Source organism: Panicum virgatum, chromosome 5N (genome assembly GCF_016808335.1).
Source record: "Panicum virgatum strain AP13 chromosome 5N, P.virgatum_v5, whole genome shotgun sequence".
In the NCBI taxonomy this organism is placed as follows: domain Eukaryota; kingdom Viridiplantae; phylum Streptophyta; class Magnoliopsida; order Poales; family Poaceae; genus Panicum; species Panicum virgatum.
This window is the reverse complement of record NC_053149.1, coordinates 13,901,340-13,922,365: the sequence shown is the minus strand read 5'-3', so window position 1 is coordinate 13,922,365 and position 21,026 is coordinate 13,901,340. Positions and strand designations below refer to the sequence as shown.

Here is a 21,026-nt window from a genome sequence, read left to right as displayed (position 1 = left end):
GGATTAGTGATGTGATGGCGGCGACGTTGATGGCTGCTGATGCTCTCCCATTCTTCTCCGGAGCCGTCGAAGGTAACGCGGCGTCCGACCCTCTCCGCCTTTTCCCTTTGCCCTTTGCTCCCGCGGTCCCGCCCGCGGCCCGGTGGCCGGACGGTACAGCCGCTGGCGCGACAGCTGTACCTCTGCCCCTCGTCGGACCGAGTCTACGTGGCACGCGCCCATCTGCCCACGACAGCTGCGCCACAGCTGGCTGCTGGCGCACAAGAGAACTCGTCACCTACGGCTGCGGAGAGCGCGACTGCGGTGTCCGCCTGGCCGCCGCCGTCGGCGTCATCCTCATCTGCAAAGCCGGACGGTCGTCGTCCAACGGAGAAGCCAACGGAGGGCGGGAAGGCCGTCGATCATGCAGGTAGACCTTTTCCGAAAGGCTCTCCCATAAGCGCATTAGCACTAGAACTTTTTTTACTGTTTTTACGTGTTGTTGGGAAAATTTATTTTGATCTGCGTACTCCGTATGCCTATAAGCTATAAAAATGCATATAATCACGAACAATTTTACCTGGACCACGTTGAAATATAAGTCCCGGATTCCCGATTTATTACACTGAAAGGGGTGGTTCCAAAAATCAAGCCCTTGTTTAATTGTAAAGTTCAAAATTCCAAAAAAAAATTCGGCACCTGCATGGAGACTTAAATCTAGACGAAATAAAAAACGCATTGCACAGTTTGTCTGTAAATCGCGAGATGAATCTAATTAGGCCGTAATTAGACGCTAAATTGCTATAGTAATGCTACAGTAAACAACCTCTAATGATGGATTAGTTAGACTCATTAGATTTGTCTCGCGATTTACAGACGAGTTCTGTAATTTATTTTGTGATTAGTCTATGTTTAGTACTTCAAATGTAGAAAGATGTTCTTTTAAAAATTTTACACATCGCAACTAAACAAGACCCAAGATGTGCTTCTTTAGTTTTTTCTTGACTTAGATAAGGGCCCTGTTTAGTTCCCCCTAAACGAAAAAAGCCGTAAACGCAAAAAAGTGCAAATGAATCTTGCTAATTTGAAATACTAAATTAAGTCTATTTACAAAACTTTTTTCATGGATGGGCTGTAAATCGCGAGACGATTCTAATGAGCCCACTTAATCTATGATTTGCAACAGTGATGCTACAGTAACCATCCGCTAATTATTGATTAATCATGGATTAATTAGCATAATTAGATTCGTCTCGCGATTTACAACCCATCTGTGCAAAAAGTTTTACAAATAGACTTCATTTAGTACTTCAAATTAACTAGATTCCTTTGCAAAATTTTTTTGCGTTTACAACCCCCATCGGATCTAAATAGGGCCAAGGTTATGATTATCTGGATCCCACTTTTAGCATGGCAGAAGAATGTAGTGTGAGTGGTGAAGTGACGGCCGGCTAGTTCATGGACTTGACGAGGGCACGAGGCAACTGGCCCAACACCGCACACTCCTCGTCACAGACTCGCAGTGGCGACCGGTGAGCCAAGTCCAGACGCGCCACTGCCAGCACGGGCACCGATGGAGGAGGCGGAGCCGGGCGGCTCATAACTCCTATCCTCCTGACCCAGACTTGCTCCACAAGACACGAAGTCAAGTCTCCGCCCCGGCGCCGGGCCCCCTGCCCCCACCTGGCAGCGAGCCGGCCGCGGCGCCTGGGACCCGATTACCGGAAGCGTATCGCCGATCGGGTTCGCATCCAGCGGCTCGCAGGGCCCGGCCACGACCCCCATGCCCGCGCCCCGCCGTCCGATCCCAGCTCGCCCGGCGACCAACGACCCGCGGGGCCCGCCCGGCTCCCAGGACGCCCGCGTTAAGCAAGCGACCACCCCCCACGGCGCGTTGTTAAAAACGCGGGCAAGCGAGCCGGAGCACCCGTCGCATCCCGGCTGTTTCGTCCGCGTCGCCCAACCAATCGGCGGTCTCGCTCTCTCCCCCCTCCCATCCCCGTCTCGCCCGCTACCGCTAGCGCGCTGAGCTGTGGCGTCTGAGGGAAGCCTTCCACTCCCAGCAGCAGCAGCAGCAGCCTTGACCCGACCGCCGTCCGCTGGGGGCGTCGCTGGAGACGCGCCCGCCTCGGGTTCTTCGCCGTCCCCCTCCCCGGCCGGCGTCCTGGTGCCAGTCGGGCCCGATCGGCCGCGTAGCCTCCGGGCATCCGCAGAGGTGAGCTCATCCCCGTCCTCGGCCGTGCCTTTGCCTGTTCGTCTGGTGTGCGGCGCGGTTGTTTGTGCTGGGGTTCCCCTGCTCTAGGCGGCGTCCGTGGAGCTGTGGGGCGGGTACGGGGCCACCGCGCGGCGCTTCGCGCTGCGGCCGTCGTGCTGGATTTTGGGTGGGAAGCGCTTGTTGGCGTGGGATTCGTTCCGTTAGGGTTCTCCGCGTCCCGTTGGCCGGTTAAGGTTTGGGGAGCCGATCCTGCGTCGAAGACGTGTTTTCCGTCAACCGAAGGATCATTTCGGAGTGGCTTTTGGGGGGATTTTTTTCGTTTCTGATTGGCGCGGTGTTCAACGGGCCGGGGTTTCTTCGTCGGTGCGGAATCAGGGGTCCTGGCTTCTGCTGGTTTTGCCACCGAATGGGGGATCCTGAATCCGGGTGCCTCTCGATCGTCTCCTTCCTTGCGATGTTTGTTCTTTGTCGCGGTGACGATGATCAATGGTTTGGCGATTCGTCTTCTGTTGCATTCCGGCAGTGGGAAGAAGTAGGAGAGCTCTGCTTAGACCGTGGTGTTTTCGCTGTGGATTTTGTGATCCTGCTTGCGAATTCGCAAAATATTTTCGGTGAATCTTGCTTCTGGATAACTGCTCTCACTGGCACTCCGAGTGTCTGATACTTGTGGGGTTACAAGTTGACTGAAAAAATTAGACGATGACGTTATTCCTGATTTAGAGACTACAGAGAGCATGAACAAGCAAAGCAGTGGCACTTTTTATGTTTATATCCCATGGCTGCAGATTTTTAGTGGGCACACGCATTTAGAAGGCCTCAAGCTGTGCTTCGTTGCTCATGGTGTCCGTGACATAGTGACATCTATCAAGTATGATAAAGAGAACATGCACTTAGAGGGAAATATTGTTCTCGTCACATCTGTTGGTTCCTTAGAAATAGATTTTTGGCCCCTTCGGCCTTGAAGTATTTGGTTTTTGTGACACTATATGCAGAAAATGCTTCTTTGTGTGAATACAATGCGGTTGATCCTTTCATGGAACTGCTATTGTGCAATTATCTTCATTCTTTGATTAGATGCTCTGGTGGATTCTATTCCACTGGAAAGAAATTTCAATATAAAGTAATAAAGAGGAGAAGAGGGAAAAAACTGAATCTATTGTGCTTTTCTGCTCTAACTATGAAGAATCTGCTTTGTGTTGAGAACAAAATCCCCAAGAACTTCTTTTACTGGAAGAGTTAATGAGATCTGCCTTTGCAGTCATGATTGCTAATAGATATCATTCGATAGATCAATGCATATTCCACCTTTGCATGCACGATTGTTTACGAAAATCATTGGACAGTTCAATACTTTTGAATTATTATGGTTCTGATCATGCTTGTGCTTATATTTGTGTTTATTAATGCAGATATATTGTAAAATGGAAGCACTACGTAATATGAAACTGCCCCCAGGATTTGGATTCTATCCTTCCGATACCGAACTCATTGGTCACTATCTAAAGAGGAAAATACATGGCCAGAAAATTGAACACGATCTTATACCAGAGGTGGATATATACAAGCACGAACCATGGGATTTACCTGGTAGGTTGAGCATGTTTCCATAGTTTTTAGTTGGGTCCATAGAGAACTTTGGAGATTTTTATGTAAAATTTCATCTATCAATTGGTTCTAGATGTAGTGTCTCCTTTTCCTAACAAAAATTTGAATCTTCTGAAGTCAAGTCATAATGTCCTAGTGAATCATAGACATCTAGACAAGTAAAATCTTTTAATCAATGTTATCACTGATGCAGCTTTTCATTGTTTTTTAATGTGATTGCTTTCCATCTGTATCCAGTTTATCTAGACATTCTTTTTTTTTTCTCGAATGACATTCTTTAGCTTTGCGGATGAAGTTTTCTGCTATTTGCATCACTTATTAGTGCAATTTAAATGTTTTTCTCTATCGCATGGCTCAATTCCTCATATTTCCTGATCTTCTGAGTTCCAATGGTATCTGCAGCAAAGTGCAATTTTCCAATCGAGGACAACAAGTGGCATTTCTTCTCCTCTCGTGATAGGAAGTACCCTACTGGTTCTAGGTCAAACAGGGCAACAGTTGCTGGTTACTGGAAATCAACTGGGAAGGACCGAGGCATAAAGCTGAACAAGCGAACTCTAGGAACAAAGAAGACTTTAGTTTTTCATGCAGGCCGGCCTCCCTCTGGTAGACGCACTGAATGGATTATGCACGAGTACTACATAGATGAGAAGGAATGTCAAGTCAGCCCCGATATGAAGGTATTATACTGTTAATTGTAATTACATGTTTCTGAGTAATAATTGAGGTTTCATAAAATGATATTTCAAGTATATTTTAGATCTTGTCCTTTGGATTTACATGTTATAGGATTTAATGTGCAATGTGCCCTCAAGCCATCTTACAGTCAACTTGCTTGGTTATAAGTGATTATCATATATTTTGTTGCCTGAGTTGTGGTCCAGTATGCTGATGTAGTTTTTCTTGTTCTTCAGGATGCTTTTGTTCTCTGTCGTGTTACTAAAAGAAGTGACTGGGCATTGGATAATGATAATGAGGCGGGCGACAGGAACCCTCATCATCAGCAACAAATTGATGCTTCCACATCAGTTGTAAAGCCAGAACATGCTGCTACATCAGTTGTAAATCCTGAAGATGCTGCTACATCAGTTTTAAATCCAGAAGATGCTGCTATGTCAGTTGTTAAGCCAGAAGATGCTGCTGCCTCAGTCATCTGTGCAGGCGAATCAAATGATGTTGCTATGGCATCCATTACTGCTGATAAAGAATCTCCAAATGGTAGTAATGAACTGGATGAATGGCTGGAAGAATTGCTGGATCCTTCACCTTCATTTAACCCTTTACCTGATACTGGTTGTGCCATCCTACCTCTGTCTGAGCAATATGCTGAATCATCGGTAAGTCTGACACTTGCAGTAGCTCTTGATTTTTTGGGTAAATTGCACAGGCTGTCTCTAAACTTTCCTCCTGGTTTTATACATGTCCCTATACTAGTAAAATATCTTGGTCCCTAAACTCACTAAGTGTGCCACTCAAGGTCCAAATCACCCTAATCAGTGCATAACTATGGCACGCAAACATAGCCATCGCACTTCCCCACTTCCCTCTACTGCTGACCAGGCCACCTCTGCTCCCGTCACCTTCATGCTCTACTAGATGACTAGATGTTGATTATAGAGGTTTGGACCTCGAGTTGCACACTTAGTAAGTTTAGGGACCTAAGATCTTACATTTTAATACTTCAGGGACCTAGGTGGTACCATGAAAAAGTGTTGGGACCACCAGTGTATTTTACTTTAAATAATTGAACCATGTTTCATTGCGAAGGTTTATGTGGTTCCCCCTTTGCGCAAAGTGATTATGCATGGGTAAGAAGCTGCTGAATAATTTACAGGCCAACATTTTTGCTTGGTGTCTAACAGACTTATTATAGATTAGAATTTTCCTTTACAAACAGTAAGGTAGGTGCACACACAAGTCCCATATGCATGCACAAGCAAATGCGCTCGCTAGTGTACATCTAGAGGCGAACGATAAGCCTGCAACATGGGCATGTGTTTCCTCACCAAGGTGCACTTGTACTGTATAGTGGTAGGCACTGGAGCCTAGTTGATGGACTCGAGCCACCACAAAGTAAGATGCTAATTGTGTGTGCTGACTAGTAGATGGTGGGCGCTGGGCAAGATTTTGCATAAAAGCACTTCTTCCATGGGAGTGCTGAATATCGATTAGTCACTTCCATGTAAGAATGTTTTCTAATCCTAGTTACACCAGGCCTACTTTGTCTTGGTACTAAATTGCTAATTGGCTAATTGCAAGTTCATGATCACTGATTGACTAATAAGAGATTAGGGACAGTGGGACACTAAGCTCTAGCATGTTGCAACATGGTGCCCAAAATTTTGATTGGGTTTTGCTAGTTGATGTAGTATATATTAGCTTAGCATAATATTGTTGTAAATATGAAAAAAAACTAACCATTCACAAAAAGTTTCAACATAATGCATCTGTGTGCAAAAACATCAAGAGTGAATGTCAGCCCGATCACTGCAAGCTGTTCGTAACTTGTTAAGTAGTCAATAATCCTCATTCTAACATTTTAAACTTAACATGGCCAAGTCAGTGTTTTGTTTGTTGATGTTCTAAGATTTCTGGTAAATCATCACTGGGTAGCTAAACCTTGACCTACAAGTATGTTTTCAGATGCCCTTTATTCCTCAAATTAGTACATCTTTTTTCTTGGTACCATGAAAATTTTGAATCATCAACTGTTTTTCTGTCATTGTACTGGCAATGCTTTAAGGTATTTTGACTGGTCCCTAAATTTGCTCACCCTTTGCATTGTTTTCCTTGCAGAATACTGGTTGTGTGGTTCCCAAGACTGGACCAGACCATGCAAGCCCTATCAAGGATGGGACAGATGCCACAGACTACCTATTCACTGATGATCTTCCTGATGATCTTTACAATATGGTGTTTCCTGGTATTGATGACTTCAGTAATAATATGTTCTTGGAGCCAGCTGGCCTCCTGTCAGAAGCTTCTGCCACCAACCAAGCTTACCACATGATGGGGCTTCCAAACAACTTCGGGGATGGAACTCTGAAGGATGAATTGCAGTTGGACCAGGAAAACAACAAGTCCAGTCTGTCAAATGGAAATATTGACAATGGAGTTACAGTACGAAGGCGTAGCGCATCAGCATCTGCTGCTAACATTTCACCAGCACCTGGTAGGATTAAATTGCAGCTTGGAATTAAAAAGATGGTTACAAGTAATTCTGAATCCATCAACCAGACTATGAAGTTTGCAGATAACAGTGGTCGTCGTCTTGATCTCATGACTAGTGTTGAGCACCAGAAGAAACATGCAAACGATGCCACCTCTGTCAAGCAATCTGATGCAGCCAAGCCAGGTGAAGGCCACAGCAATCAAGGATATCTCAGGGGCGCAAAGAATGCATTCAGATGTTCATCAGCTGGATTAAAGGCATACATACTCTTCGCCATCTTCATGGTTGGAGTTGCTGCTGCTGTAGCACTGCATTACCACCGTTCGGGTGCCAGCCTATAACATTGAATCAGCATACATCGGCATGCTTAGTTTTAGCTGTAGAGGTCAGTGGTATCGGCTTGGGCGATTCTACACCAGTAGGATGTTTGGAACGGTAGTAGCATCTTCCCGTCTTCATCCTTGCAGTAGTTTGTTGACTTTACTTGCATTGAACTGGAATAGTAATTGAGTTCCTCAGCTTATGTCACTGGGATTGCTGGCCTTTTGTGGACATTGGTGCAACCACTAACCCCAGCTGTCTCCACCAGTTTTTTATGGTGCTGTACATATGAAGTTCTTTTTGTTCGACTAGCTACTGCTATGTGTGCCTGTCAAAAAAGAGGAAAGGAAAAAATATACTTCCACAGTTACTGTTTATCCTGAGATTTGTAAACGTGAACCATGCTTATATGGCTAGTGGATGACTATTATAACACTATACCTTGCGTTGTGCTCATCTATCACAGATCTGCATGATTTTGATTCAGTTATTCTCTCATTTGGCAACAGACACATACGTAATGCGCTCGGATTCTGTTGCAAGTCTGACAAATAGGCTGTACTGTATGTATCATATGGCTTAATTTCTGGTTGCCTTAAGCTTTATTGCAGTTGCCTGCTTGCGTGCTAACAAGAAGCTTAAAACTATTGGACAGATGGTTAAAAAAAAAGATGCGATTGATATCCCGGGATACTATGTACTACTCCCTCCACTACTCAGTTTCAAATGTCCAAAAATTAATGGATTGTTTTAGCTTTTCTAGATATAAAGCATTTGTTTTGCATTTAGATATACATTATTATGTCTACATATATAGGAAGTACCATGTATTTAAAAAAGGCAATTTGATCTATAATTTGGAACGAAGGTAGTAGAAGAAATCTTGCTCCCAAAAATGTAACAGTGATCAAGCAACAACGCGTGTTAAGTCAGCTTCGTTTGCGTCACAAACTGTTTCATCTTCCCAAGGACAAAGCCAAAATATTCGTACGAGCGAGTCCCAGTCCCAGAGCGTAACAACCCAAAAGATTTGTGCGAGTTCAAGAGAAAGGAAATATCTGAATTCCGGAGGGGTTTTTTTTTTTTGCAAACAGGTTTGTTGCACAAGCTACTTATATCTTCCAAAGGATTGACACAGAAGATTTTTTACGAGTTCCCGGGGAATATCTTTTGCAAACGGCAGAGCTGGAGTTGTAACAGTTAACATGTTTTTTTCCCTTGATCATCAGCTTGTGCAACGGGTGGAAAAACCATTATTTAGCTTGAATAAGTGATCCAACTTACAGATTAAAACACTTGCACGGTGCATTTTCAATAACCATAAAAATCAGCGGGAGCTCGTGACCATGAATATTCAGCATATGCATTTCGTGAGCGAAAATCTCATTTGAATTCTCTTTTTTTTTGAACTCAAATCCCATTTGAATTCTCTATGAAGCTTTCAACCCACCAAACGCACACGATCAAACAACAATAGGTGTCATAGCCAATCATACAAAAACAACTGCTGAGTACAATAAGTAATCTAGCATGCTGGGTTATGTAATCTTGCAACCCTGCATTGGGCCTACATCCTGGAAGGCCACACCCTTTTCTGTTAGATTACCTGCTGCTTACTAATTTGCAACCAGGGCCTACAACGACCCTGGTTTCGCATGGTATAGGAAACCTTGTTATTCTACTATTCTGAATTCCTGGGGCCTGCCCTAGCATGCTCGGCGCACCAGTATCCGAAATGATGGCTGGGAGAAACTTCCAAATATGTTGGTTGCTCGACAGCCCTTGCACCAGTTTTGTCTCCATTGCATGCTAGGGAGTTCACCTCCTATTAAAGATCGTTCCTGTGAAAAGAACACAAAATGGATCAATAAAGCTATCCACTTTAACCTAAAAGAAAAAAGAATAAAACTAGTATCTTACTCTCTCGCTCCAAAAAGACTGTTCTTTTAGAAAATTTCAGACACATTACCCATCCTAAGAAATGACCTTGTTGCCCCTAATTACTATAGCAATTGTGATTGGAAACTGTGTTGTTTATTTAGTTTCCTGGATCCTCAATAAATGCATATGCATTGGAACTAGAAAAGTAGAATCTGCTAAGCATTTGATTGGTTATATGTTCTTTTCTATATAACTTTTTCTCTATACTTGGTATTGTTTGAATTAGATTAATCTTAATGCAAGCTAAATAAATACTCTTTGTGGGACAAATTTTGAAGGCTAAAACAACAGTATTTTTGGGACGGAGGGAGTACCTACTACCTGAAACTGAACTTGCAGAACAAAAAAATGGAGAGCAGCTCACCTTATGACGATTGGAAGCTATGCTACTCTCTCCAGTGCCTTGCCCAGAATCCCTTCTTTCTTGTTGAATCAGTCTCTGAGACTGACCGTGGTGGCCGAGAGCCAATGGAGAAATGCCTCCTCAAAAATGGACGACTAAATGGGACCTTCATGCTTGAACTTGTGCCTAACCTGGGCTCTTTTCTGCCTTTCTTCTGGTGCTTAATGTTTCCATCTAGATCAATATCAACTACCACATCTTTTGGTATCTTATTCTTGATCTTTGATTCCAGCTTCCCAAATAGCTTCACTGAACATTTCTCCCCGTGCGTGCATACAGGGCATGGTGGATCATATTTTTCAGCTTCTGTAGTTATGCTATCGAGACAGTCAGCATGGTAAACATGACCACACAACAACACAGCAACAACAGCCAGCTCCTGAGCATTCCAAGCTGATCTTTCCTTTAACAATTTCAAACACAGCTTGCACACCTCTTGGTCTGGAGGAAGGCTTGTAGAATTTGAAGCATTTGATCTTGTCATTTTACTGGAAATGGATCCTAAGAGCTCACTGTCAAGTGACCACCTCTCTCTATGGGATGTCGCAACCATTTCAGAAAACGTACGCATTGACCAACCATCAGATGACTCGCCATGGGATCCTGCTGCTGACAGGTCATTGCTACAGACTGAGAGCATGGAAGAGGATGGTCTTCCTTCAGGAGAGCTGATTTCGTTGAGAGATCTGAGAGATGGAATTTTGCTATCCGAGACCTGCCTGTATAATTGATATCCTGGTGAACGCCGTGCTTTCTTCATCAAATCTGAATCTGTTGATTGCAAATGACCCCTGGAGGATGAAGGATCTGCTCTGGATACTAAGGGTGGTGTTGAAGGAACAGATGCTGATGTCTTCAAATCTGAAGCAACACTTACCATGTCCAATGATTTCCTGGAAAGCTTCACCTGCACAACATATTGGAAAATGAAAATGTTGGACAACAAATGCAGTGGCATTAGGAGTACAATAAACCTAGATGGTAATAACTACTAATTTTTTGCAAAAGATAGCTTAATGATGCATACCTCAAGGGACGAATTACTTGCTGTGGAACAGGCGGCTGAGAAAAGCAGAAATCAGTAAAAAAAAAGTGTCTAGCTGGTTGGGAAATACAAAATAGCTTAAAAGGATTGTTTCATGAAAATTGTTCTTACCATGAGGATCAGCCTTTGTAGCCTTAGGAGCTTCCATTTTCTTATCAGATTTGTGCCACTTCGCCCTGCGAAACACATCAGAAGGGCTAGTTCCAAGGCTATTTCCATTAGAAAGGCCTTCAGTTGGTGCAATGGAACCACTCTTGGTTTCAGGCCGGATGCTTCCACTGCTATGGTTGGAGAACAGAGTAGGGATTTCCATTATGTCTTCTATGTGTGTGCGATTGTCCCATCGAAAGCTCCATGATGGTGAGTGCCTTACATTCCTGTATGCTGATACTTCTATTGGAGTAATGCATGGCTGTGTCCTCTCCTTTGCAGCAATGCAGCAATTAGCTCCCATATTTCTTAAAGAAAGGGAATTAATATGCTGATAGTTTTATCAATCAGATGCTCTGAGCTCATTCATGTGAATCAAACATCACAACCCCACGTTGCCTAACTGTACAGAAAGAAAATAACAACAATAAGGTCATTTTCAACAAAGAAATGGACAAAGGCCCAATGTGAAGAAGATAGTATGTACTATAGACAGGTCCAGGTGCACTCTAAGTCTACACTTAGAAGCCCTCGGAGTGAGCTAAGGACACCACATAAAAAGAAGAAAGCAATTCTGAAACAGAAGGCAAGGGGCATCCACAGCAGGCTTATATGAAGAACAGGTATGATTGGAATTACTAAGCTTTGTTAAATCCAAAAGTGCATGTGACAATCTTGTAACCTTTACAGTTCTAGAAATGCTACCCACAATGACTTGGGTGGCATATAATTTCATTGCTGCAGAGGTTGGACTACGAAGGGACCTGGGAGACAGGCAGTGGAAGAGGACAAAAGAGAATCATAAACTAAATATGAGCCTAATAACATGACATGAATGATCAGATGGGGTTTTACCAATCCAAAACAGGTAATGAAACTCACAGCCTCGTACATTTACATAAAATTTTATAGAAAATGGAGGTAGACAACTACTAGCATGCTTTCAATTCATTAGGATCCCTCATGCCATTCATAAATACTTCCAGGTGGAAACATCAACATCCATAAAGCAATCACTTCACTTATTCATGATAACTGAAAAGAGATGAAAAATAGATGCTTGCTTATAATTGAAGGCACCAGTTAGAGAAGCAGGCAAACTACAGTGGGTGAACATGTGTGGGGGGAGAAAGCAGCAGTTAGGTATACCAGCATCAAGCCATTCCAAAACTGAAGTACACTCAAAGCCACAGATTCTTCCTCCCACACAACACAACAGCATCTACATCTGTCCTCACTGCTGGATACGCACTATGAAAAACCAGTGGGATAGAAAAGTATAATAGTTTATTTCTGGTATCGAATCGAAGCAAAATAAAGAGAAATTCCGCACCCTTCCAATACAATACGAAGTGAAGAATACATCGCCAAATCACGGTTATGCTTCTTTCAAGTCACAATTATTCTGGACGTGAAAATTTTGCATCGATTCCTAACCAAAAGACTCGATAAGAACTGATAAATCAGCAAAATAATGGTGGTATATCTATCTGATAAAATTTGTGGCAGAAACTAGCACGAAAGGTTAGGTGAATAAATATATATCACACTAACTATAATTCGAGCAGCAGAGATCACTAGTATAGCAGATGAAAAGGCAGCACCGATTATAAAACCCACAAGTCATCCGGAACTACCTGCCCGCGGGCGGGGCTGGACAGGACACCAGAATTCCCCATTCCCACCCCCACCTACCGCAGCAGGCGCCCCCCGTAGGTCGCGGGAATTACCTCGAATCACGCGAACGTCGGGCCCCGATCCGCCCGACCAGCATCCAGCGACCGCGCCGTCGCCGAAGAAGAGCCCCCGGCCGAACGGCGCGGGGTCCCGGATCTGGCACCGCTCGGCGGCGGCTGACGCCCGACGCGGAGGCCGCTCCCCAGCCGCCGCGAGCTGTCGGGGTAGGAGCGGGTTCCGCTAGGGTTGTGGGGGGCTTCGCGGTCCCGGGAGGTGAGATTGCGAGGACGGGGGAGGGGAAGCGACGGTGGAGAGAGAGAGGGCGGAGGAGGGAGGGAGGGGAGAGAAAGGGAGTGAGGCTGTGCGGGTATAAAACCCGCGCGTGGGAATGGGTCTCGGTCTCCGCCTGGCGCGGTGGCGCCGCGGGCCTGCGAGCGACAACGAAACTGCTCCGCCCACCCGACGGAGTGGACACGAGACCGTGCCTCGCGACGCTTCCGTCCGCGGCCACTGGACCGCTGGACCACGTGCCCAGCTAGCGTGTCTCGGGCTCGGGCCCACCTGCACTGACTCGGGTACACAGCGTCCACCTGTCTGATGTGCATTTGGGGTGTTTGTGTCGTGTTTGGTTGCAAGCTGTAAATTTTTTGAAAATGTATCTTTCTATATTTGAAGTACTAAATATAGACTAATTATAAAAATAATTACAGAACTCGTCTATAAATCGCGAGACGAATCTAATGAGCCTAATTAATCCGTCATTAGAGGTTGTTTACTGTAGCATTACTGTAGCAATTTAGCATCTAATTACAACCTAATTAGGTTCATTAGATTCGTCTCGCCATTTACAGACAGCAGTCGCAATGCGTTTTTTATTTCGTCTAGATTTAACTCTCCATGCAGGTGCCGGAAAAATATTTTGGAATTTGGAATTATGCATCTAAACACGGCCTAAGATGGTTTTGGACTGGAACTCGGAGGGCGCCTGTCCCGCTGCCTTGTGGGCCATACGTCTAGCAAGTGCTGCCGGGGTTCGTAGGGCTCTCCGCAGTGGGCATGGGAAAAGGAACTACGCCACCCTCCGGTACCATTTTTGCGGAAAAAAGTCCGCAGCGGGTACTAGAAGGGCGTACGCTATCGTCGCGGACGAGCCGCTGTTTGAGATTCCCAGGGGACGAGCGAGGCGTCCCCTACCGCCTCCCGAGGCCGGCAGCTCCAACCACCCCGGCCCTCCCGCCACCGCTGCTCCCAACTGCTCCGCTTCGCACCGGCCGCCACTGCCGCTCGAGGCCATGGCGCGCAGCGCCGCGCGCCTGGGGCGGGTGAGCCAGGGAGGTGAGGAGGCGGCCAAGGCGGCGGAAACGAGGAAGAGAAGGAGGCAGCGAGGAGGAGGAGGCGGCAGCCGGCAAGCCCGTCGTCGAGGAGGAAGGAAGAAGGGAGGCGGCCGGAGCTCTGCCACCGCGGCCGGCTCACGCAAGCTCGAACTCCGCCGCCGCGGGAGGGAGAGGGAGGGGGGAGGATGGAGGTGCGGGGCGCACCGATGCCGAGCCGAGCTCGCCACCTGCCGAGGCCATCGATGCCGCCGAGGTGGTGCGGCCCCGCGCGCCCTTCGACAGCGTGCCGTTGCCCTCCTCCGCACCGCCGGTCTGTGGAGGGAGGAGGGGCGTGTAACATCTCGAGAATTCAACCAAGGAAATTACTCGCTAAAAATAAGTTTCGAAATCATTTCAAAATTTCTTTCGTCGTTGAGCTCAAATTTCCTTGTCACCTAGATTCTATCTTTTGCCTAAACCTCCATTTAGCTATTCTCTCTCATCATATACGCTCCAGCTAATTAGCTTCCTCCCTCACTAACCTCTCTTGTTTTGTTTCTCACCTATGCACTCTCACATACACAAATTGCACTCGCGTAGCAGCTTTTAATCACCTGCATGCAGTCTTAGCATCAAGCTAGCACCCACGTGTGCACGCAAACTTTGCAGACCGAGGCTTTCGCTGTACCCTCGCTGGCGCATGCAGCAACACTTAATCGCATGCATGCTGCCATTAGCTAGCACCCAGCAGCAGCACATGGCCACGGCACGCCGAGCTCTCGCACGAGCGGACAACTTGGCCAAAAGCCGGAGACCCCGGCGAGCTGCTGCAAAGCGACGCTGCCCTCTGCTCGTGCCGTCCCATCACCCAGCCGAGCTGCTCGCCATGCCAAAGCCGCGCCGGCCGCCGGCCACTGGGGCGCCTGCCCGCCCCGTCTCTTCACCGCTGCAGCCCCGCCGCCTCGCCGCGCGCCGTGCCGTCGCCTCAGTGCTACCGCTCCGCTCGGCAACGCCCACAAGCCGACGCATGACGAGCTGTTGCCGCTTCTTCGGCCTATAAAAGGCGAGGCCGAGCTGCCCTCCGTCGCCACCTTCAACTCGCCGAGCAGCCCCAGCTCCACCACTCACCGCCTTCCTTCCTCCCTTAATCGAGCTCTCTCTGCTCTCCCTCCCAAGCCGCAGCAGCCGCTCGTCGATCTCCTCCTGTAGGCAGCCCCCGCACCAAGGTAAGCAGCTGCCGAGCATCTCCACAGCACCCTCGGCCTTCCCCAACCAGCGCCCCTTCCTCTACCCGCCACCAGCAAGCTCATAAGACGTGGCCATGGCTGCCACGCGGCCGGAGCCGACCTTCGTTTCCCATGTCCGGAGTCACCAAAGTAGAACCCCCCCCTCGCCCTCCTCTCTCTCCCCGTGCCCTCAGATTCGAGAACGGTGGCCGGAGCTGCCGCCGGCTCGAGCTCGAGCACCCCAGCCATGGCGGATGAGAGAGAGAGAGATGAGCACGAGCACCTGCGTGCTTCTTTGCTACCTGTGCCCCTCTCCCTTCCTATTATCTCCTGGGCCCACAACACTAATAAAATCCAAAGGCCCAAGTATATACGCATGACCAGCTAAACAACCTGTGTGCTGTTCGAGTAGCCCACGTGACCATGCCATCATGTGAAATATACTAATTTAATTACGCAGTTTAATTATCAGTTCACTTTAGCATCCAGTATCTCACCCATCCAAGCTCCGATTCCATTGATTCTTTTTCCTAAATTCATCTAAAATCAAACTCTATCTAATACAACTATATTTGTATAATGTATTGATGTATGTGCTTTGCTTGTTTGCGTACGACGAAGTAGAACCGATTCCAGAGGAGAACCCGGAGGAGGCGGGAGACCAGGAAGCCGCCGCCGCCGCCGCGTACGTAAGCGAAGGCAAGTCTCATCGATCCCTTACGTTGACCATGATTGATACTAAGTAAGGTAAATATAAAATTTGCTAGACTTAGGGATTGCATGAGATGATACACTCAGGGTATGAGAGAAACCATTGATTGAAGCCATGTTGCATATTGATTTACTGTCAGACTGGCATATTATGAGACCTTGTTAATTGATGAAACTGGAATGGGAATGAGACCAGGGCAGTGTGGAATGTGTTGGTGCATGCGCTACCGTGGCGGTAGACTTGCGACCGAGCTCTGTCGTGGTGACATCTCGGGTTTGGTTGGTTATGGTTGTTGGCTGCCCTGGTGAGCCTTAAGGACCGAGTGTTGTGGTGCCATCTCACCTAACCTACCTTCAGTACGACCACATGAGCTTGTATGGGTAAGCCTTAGTCTAATCCCATTGGCTAACCTGGTAGTCGTCCGAGGTGGATATGTTTTGGGGTGAGACCTGGATTGGTCCAGACCCGGGGGTTTGTGGGCGACTAGTCGGGGTTGAGCCACGGCTGGGTGTCGGCTATGACGGAGCCGTCTCTGGACGGAGAAGTGCGTGTGGGTAAAGCGTACAACCTCTGCAGAGTGTACAATCCATTCGAATGGTCCGTGTCCTCGGTTTGGACAGGTTACGGTGTGGACATCTCAACTAGTTGAGCCAACTAGCCCCTGAGATGGATGACTGTTTGGGTTACCTTTAATACTACATTTGTTATTATTCTAGTTGATTAATGGACCTTTACATATTAATCTGTAACTCCCTCCCCGTAAGGGTGAGGTGGGACTTGCTGAGTACTTTCGTACTCAACCCTTGTGGATTATTTTTTTTCAGAGGATCCTGACTTTGTGCCTGAAGATTACGAGTAGATCATGTCTGCACTCAAACTGATCGAGTGGAGCTGTGATGGACGAAGAGCTAGCCTTGCATGTCGTTATGCTACTCGTTATCCTGTGGTTATTTGCGGTAGCTTTGTGTTGTCACTTTACTCCTCGTGTACGGGTTGAATAAAGCTCTGTATGACTCTGGACTCCACTTGATGTAACATGTATTGTACCAGAGACTTGCTTCGGTTATTAATACATGGTTTAGCCTCGATCCTTGGGTCGGGGCACTTTAGGGTGCCGCCGCCGGCCTTCTGGAGGAGGAGGAAGGAGGGACGAGGGTGCAACACCGTGGCCCGTGGAGGAGGAGGGTTCGCTGGATCCACCATCGGCCTATGGGGAGGAGGGACGAGGCGCCACCGGAGCGGCGGCGGCCATCTCGCCGCGCGACGGTCTCAAGAAGCAGCAGCCTCGAGCCATGGAGGAGGAGCTGTGGGCCATGGAGAAGGAGCTACAAGCCCTCTTGTGCGTCCCGCCGCGTCGCGGCTCCGCCCCGCCTGACCACTCGCGCGCCGCCGGCCGTGGAGCCGATGGGGGCAGCGCCGCTAGAGGAGATGGCGCTCTGCCAACCCGCCGTGTGCTCCGCTGCGCGCCGTGCGTCGGCCCCGCCGCGGCGCGCTGCCAGGCTGGGACCTGATGGGGGCGGCGGCGCTAGAGGAGGTGGCGCCTACGAAGGAGCTCGATGGGAGATAGAGAGAAGGGAGGCGGAGAGGGAGTGGACGGAAAGAATAAAAGAGGGAGGGAGGAGATAGAGGGAGCGGGAAGGGGGGAGGAAGAATAAAAAACTGACTCGTGAGACCCGTCTAGTGTTAGTTGGTATAGAAGATGTGATATAAAGGATGATGGGTGTCGGAAAACTAGATATAGATGAGATAATCTCGATGACCAGGACAGAATATTCATTTTGGATGATGGATTTAGAGTACGACGAGTGCGGACAGCCTAAGGCCTCCTCCAACGGTTGGCACTTGGCACACAAAGCTGGCTTATAAAATATTTTACTCGGTGAATAGTGCAAAACTCAGCACGCTAAGTGGTGTTTAGTTCCCAAAAAAATTTGCACAATACCTATCGAATCGAATTTTCGGACACATATATAGAGTATTAAATGCAGTTGAAAAAATAACTAATTACACAATTTAACTGATTCATACGAGATGAATCTTTTAAGCCTAGTTAGTTCATAATTGGATATTAATTGTTACATAACAACGAAATGTGTTACAGTACCAGAATTCAAACTTTTTCACCAACTAAACACCCTCTAATGCGAAGTGAAGTGCCTATCTCGTATGGTTCCCCCACACTGCTCCTCTCACATGCATATTCCGCGAAGCACTTCACTTCCTGCAGGCTTGTTTGGTTGGAGGTTTGAGCCAGACAGCTGCTCTCCTGCCTAGGGCATGTTTGGATGGCGCCCTGGGAAACCTGCCTAGGCCAGGCATCGCATCCAGGCGGTCGATTTCGTTGGCCTGGGGCTCGGATCGCTGCCTGGCGGCAGCTGCCTGGTCCAGGGTTGCATGAAATCGACGGACTGGAGATGTTGCCTGGCCCAGGCAGCAAATGGCAAGCTCAAACCAAACAAACCAGATCCTGCGCCTGACACTGGTGTCTCTATCCTCCACGTCTGCTAGCTCATGGTTACAGTAGTTGGAGAAGGCCTAAGAGCAAAGCTAATGAGCGCGCCGGCGAGCGGGCGTCTGGCGTGGTGAGCTAGCGCACAGAGGTGGCAGATTCTACTGGCATTTATTGCACAACAGTGAAACGAGCCAATAGCAGCTGCGGTAGCCCATCGAGATTGGTCTTCGCCGGCTTAGAATGGGCGTGTAGCGAGACGCCCGTCTCCGTCTCTCTCTTCATTTCGCCCGCATCTCGCTCGTTATTATACTTGCTCTAACGGAGGTACCGCGCATATCTCCAATGGTTTGCGAATGCCAAGGTCGATGAAAGTCAAAATGATTTCTTTTGTTTGACTAAGTATTTTATTTTTTTCAAGAAAAGAAGGAATTATATTAATAGGTTGGCGCAGTATACCTTTAAATTGTAAACGAAAACTGGGAAAAAACTGACAATACTATATTAGGTCCTTTCATAATACTATATTAGATCCTTTCATAATATTCTTCCTGCTACCTTCATCATTACAAGTGGATAATTTGAATGCGATCCTTAATTTGTCGTTGATAAATACCTGCTGACTAACCCAAAAATATTGGAGTAAAAATAAATTAGCAAAATAAGTATTTTGATCCCTCAACTTTATCCTGAGGATCAAGTTCGTTCTTTAACTTTCAAATTGACCAACATAGTTGTTGCTAACACTCAAAGATAAAGAGATTTAGACTAGTTCAGACGATTATTCTACGTTCAATATGGCGGTGGTGCGCTTCATATTCCGTATGTTCGAGTGGTTGGTGCTTGCAATGGGGCGCTTGCAAGTGTTGAATGCGTGTCTGCGAGAGAGCAAACTTGGATTGTGTGAGAACTGTCCAATTTGATACTATTTTAAACGAACCGCCGGTCATTATCATCAAGATGAGAGTTAACACGTGCTTGCCGGAGAGCGTGCCACGTGTTATCCCACATCTAGAGACACGAATAACCGACACGTCATTCATCCAAAATAATATCAAATCCGGTAGTCCCGGTATGTGCTCCAACATACTCCCAGAATCAGCATATGCACATACCGTTTACCATCGAATACATCGCCAAAAATCCACAAAGAGCAGTTTTATACAATCAGAGTTCACAGCTTAATATTACAAGTTCAACATAGGTGGGTTTCAAACTTCACTTACAAGCCTTGGGCTCACGAAAGCCATATTAAACAGAAACATAAAGTTTATTGCATTTACATACTCTCACGAAGCTCGATTACGATAAAGACTTACTAAAGTAATGACGCCTTGCTCAAGGACATCATTACAGCCACCACGACCTATTCTTCCCCCGCGTTTGGATCAGCGGGGTAGAAATGGCCGAACACCACTTCGGGCTCACCTACAACTAGGTTTAGAAAGCAACCTGAGTACAAAAGGTACTCGCAAGACTTACGCGATTACATATACAAGGATCATGCAAAGGCTCAAGTAAAAGCTTTAAGGTTAAGTAATTATTGCGCAAGCACTAACTCTCTACACTAACACTTATCAAAATTAACTAATCTTGCCCAACCCCAAACCATTTTAGTTGATTAAGAGAGTAATATGAACTATAACTGTTCATAGCTGTAACATGAACCATTCTCATCATAAACGATAATCTATGAGGAGTTCATGGGTTAAAGAGTGTGCTCATAACCGAGAGCGCGGCAATTCGAATTGGTTATAACCTTGCAAGGGTGTACTACTTTACCCACACAACGCAAGGACCATGCGACTCATCCAACCGGCCAAAGTTGGATAAGGGGGCACTCGCGACAACCGTTCCCAACATGGCTCGATCATTGAAATCTTCACACCTAGCTTACGCGTAGAGACTTAGTTTCCACCGGGGACATCTCTAATCTTTCCTACACATAGGTCCACCCGGGGACACCTCTAAGCCTCTCTACATAGCCCTTGGCCACGTATCTAGGACTGTACATCAATGATCAAGTCAAGGAAGATAATTGGCTTATCCGTTCCATTATATTGGATATGTGGTAGCACGAAAAGGTGCTCAAAGCCGACGTCATCCACGGACGGTCCTTAAACGATCCAAGCGGACTATGCCCATGTGACTCCATTCACCAGGCCCTACCATTCCGCTCGAATCTCGATACTGCACTCTACTTGCCCCAGATGCTCAAGTGCGATCAAGGATACTCAGGTAAGTGTGATACTCCAAACCATTCCTGTCTAGCGAGCACTGTAAGAATTCTAAGCAGGGCTAAGCATCTAGTCAAGTTGAGTAATTAACTAACTAACTAGTGCCAAGAACAAGGATAACAAATCAAGGCAAGGTAATGCATGGAAGCAGGTACAAGAGTGCAATACATACATACTATAAATAACCCAACATTACCCGGTGAGATAACTAACTAACTCAGATTAAACGGGAGCAAGGAATCATGCTTAGCTGCTTGCCTGGGTTAACTTCAGACTCGACCACGAACGGGATTCCGGGTTCAGGCTCCACGGACTCGGCGGGTTCCACGGGTTCGACCTCCGGCGGTTCGGTCACTAAAATGCATGAATGCGATGCAAGGATTAAGAAATGAAATTAACAACAAGAACAAATCATAAAACAATTTGAGCATGCAGAAGACAATGCAAAGAACTCATGAAAATTGGTTTTGCAGCAAAAGCATTTCCCTATAAATAACCATAAATAGATCAATTTTCAGCTACTCTAAGCAAGATAAATCGGGAAAGGAATGCAACTGAACTAAACAAATCCAAGAAAATTA

The 21,026-nt window shown here is 46.8% G+C and overlaps 2 protein-coding genes across 6 annotated transcripts; one reads left to right on the top strand and one right to left on the bottom strand.

Annotated features, from left to right (window-relative positions):
- The first annotated feature begins 1,910 nt into the window (after window positions 1-1,910).
- Window positions 1,911-7,750, top strand: LOC120671920 (NAC domain-containing protein 74-like). The gene is made up of 5 exons (XM_039952184.1): window positions 1,911-2,194; window positions 3,604-3,781; window positions 4,202-4,479; window positions 4,714-5,136; window positions 6,596-7,750. Exons 2-5 carry the CDS (start codon window positions 3,616-3,618, stop codon window positions 7,310-7,312), a joined length of 1,584 nt encoding a protein of 527 aa, XP_039808118.1. The 5' UTR covers window positions 1,911-2,194; window positions 3,604-3,615; the 3' UTR covers window positions 7,313-7,750.
- An 883-nt stretch (window positions 7,751-8,633) lies between these two features.
- On the bottom strand, window positions 8,634-12,907 carry LOC120671919. Of its 5 annotated transcripts, none has more exons than XM_039952182.1 (5): window positions 12,562-12,907; window positions 10,793-11,234; window positions 10,664-10,698; window positions 9,598-10,543; window positions 8,634-9,133 (listed from the first exon to the last, which is right to left on the bottom strand). In XM_039952182.1, the coding sequence occupies exons 2-4, from the start codon at window positions 11,133-11,135 to the stop codon at window positions 9,620-9,622; spliced, it is 1,302 nt and encodes a 433-aa protein (XP_039808116.1). In that variant the 5' UTR covers window positions 11,136-11,234; window positions 12,562-12,907; the 3' UTR covers window positions 8,634-9,133; window positions 9,598-9,619. The 5 variants fall into 5 exon arrangements, with proteins under 5 accessions (XP_039808116.1, XP_039808114.1, XP_039808115.1 ...); XM_039952180.1 differs by having other exon boundaries at window positions 12,469-12,858; XM_039952181.1 differs by having other exon boundaries at window positions 10,793-11,230; window positions 12,562-12,858.
- Window positions 12,908-21,026: the final 8,119 nt, after the last annotated feature.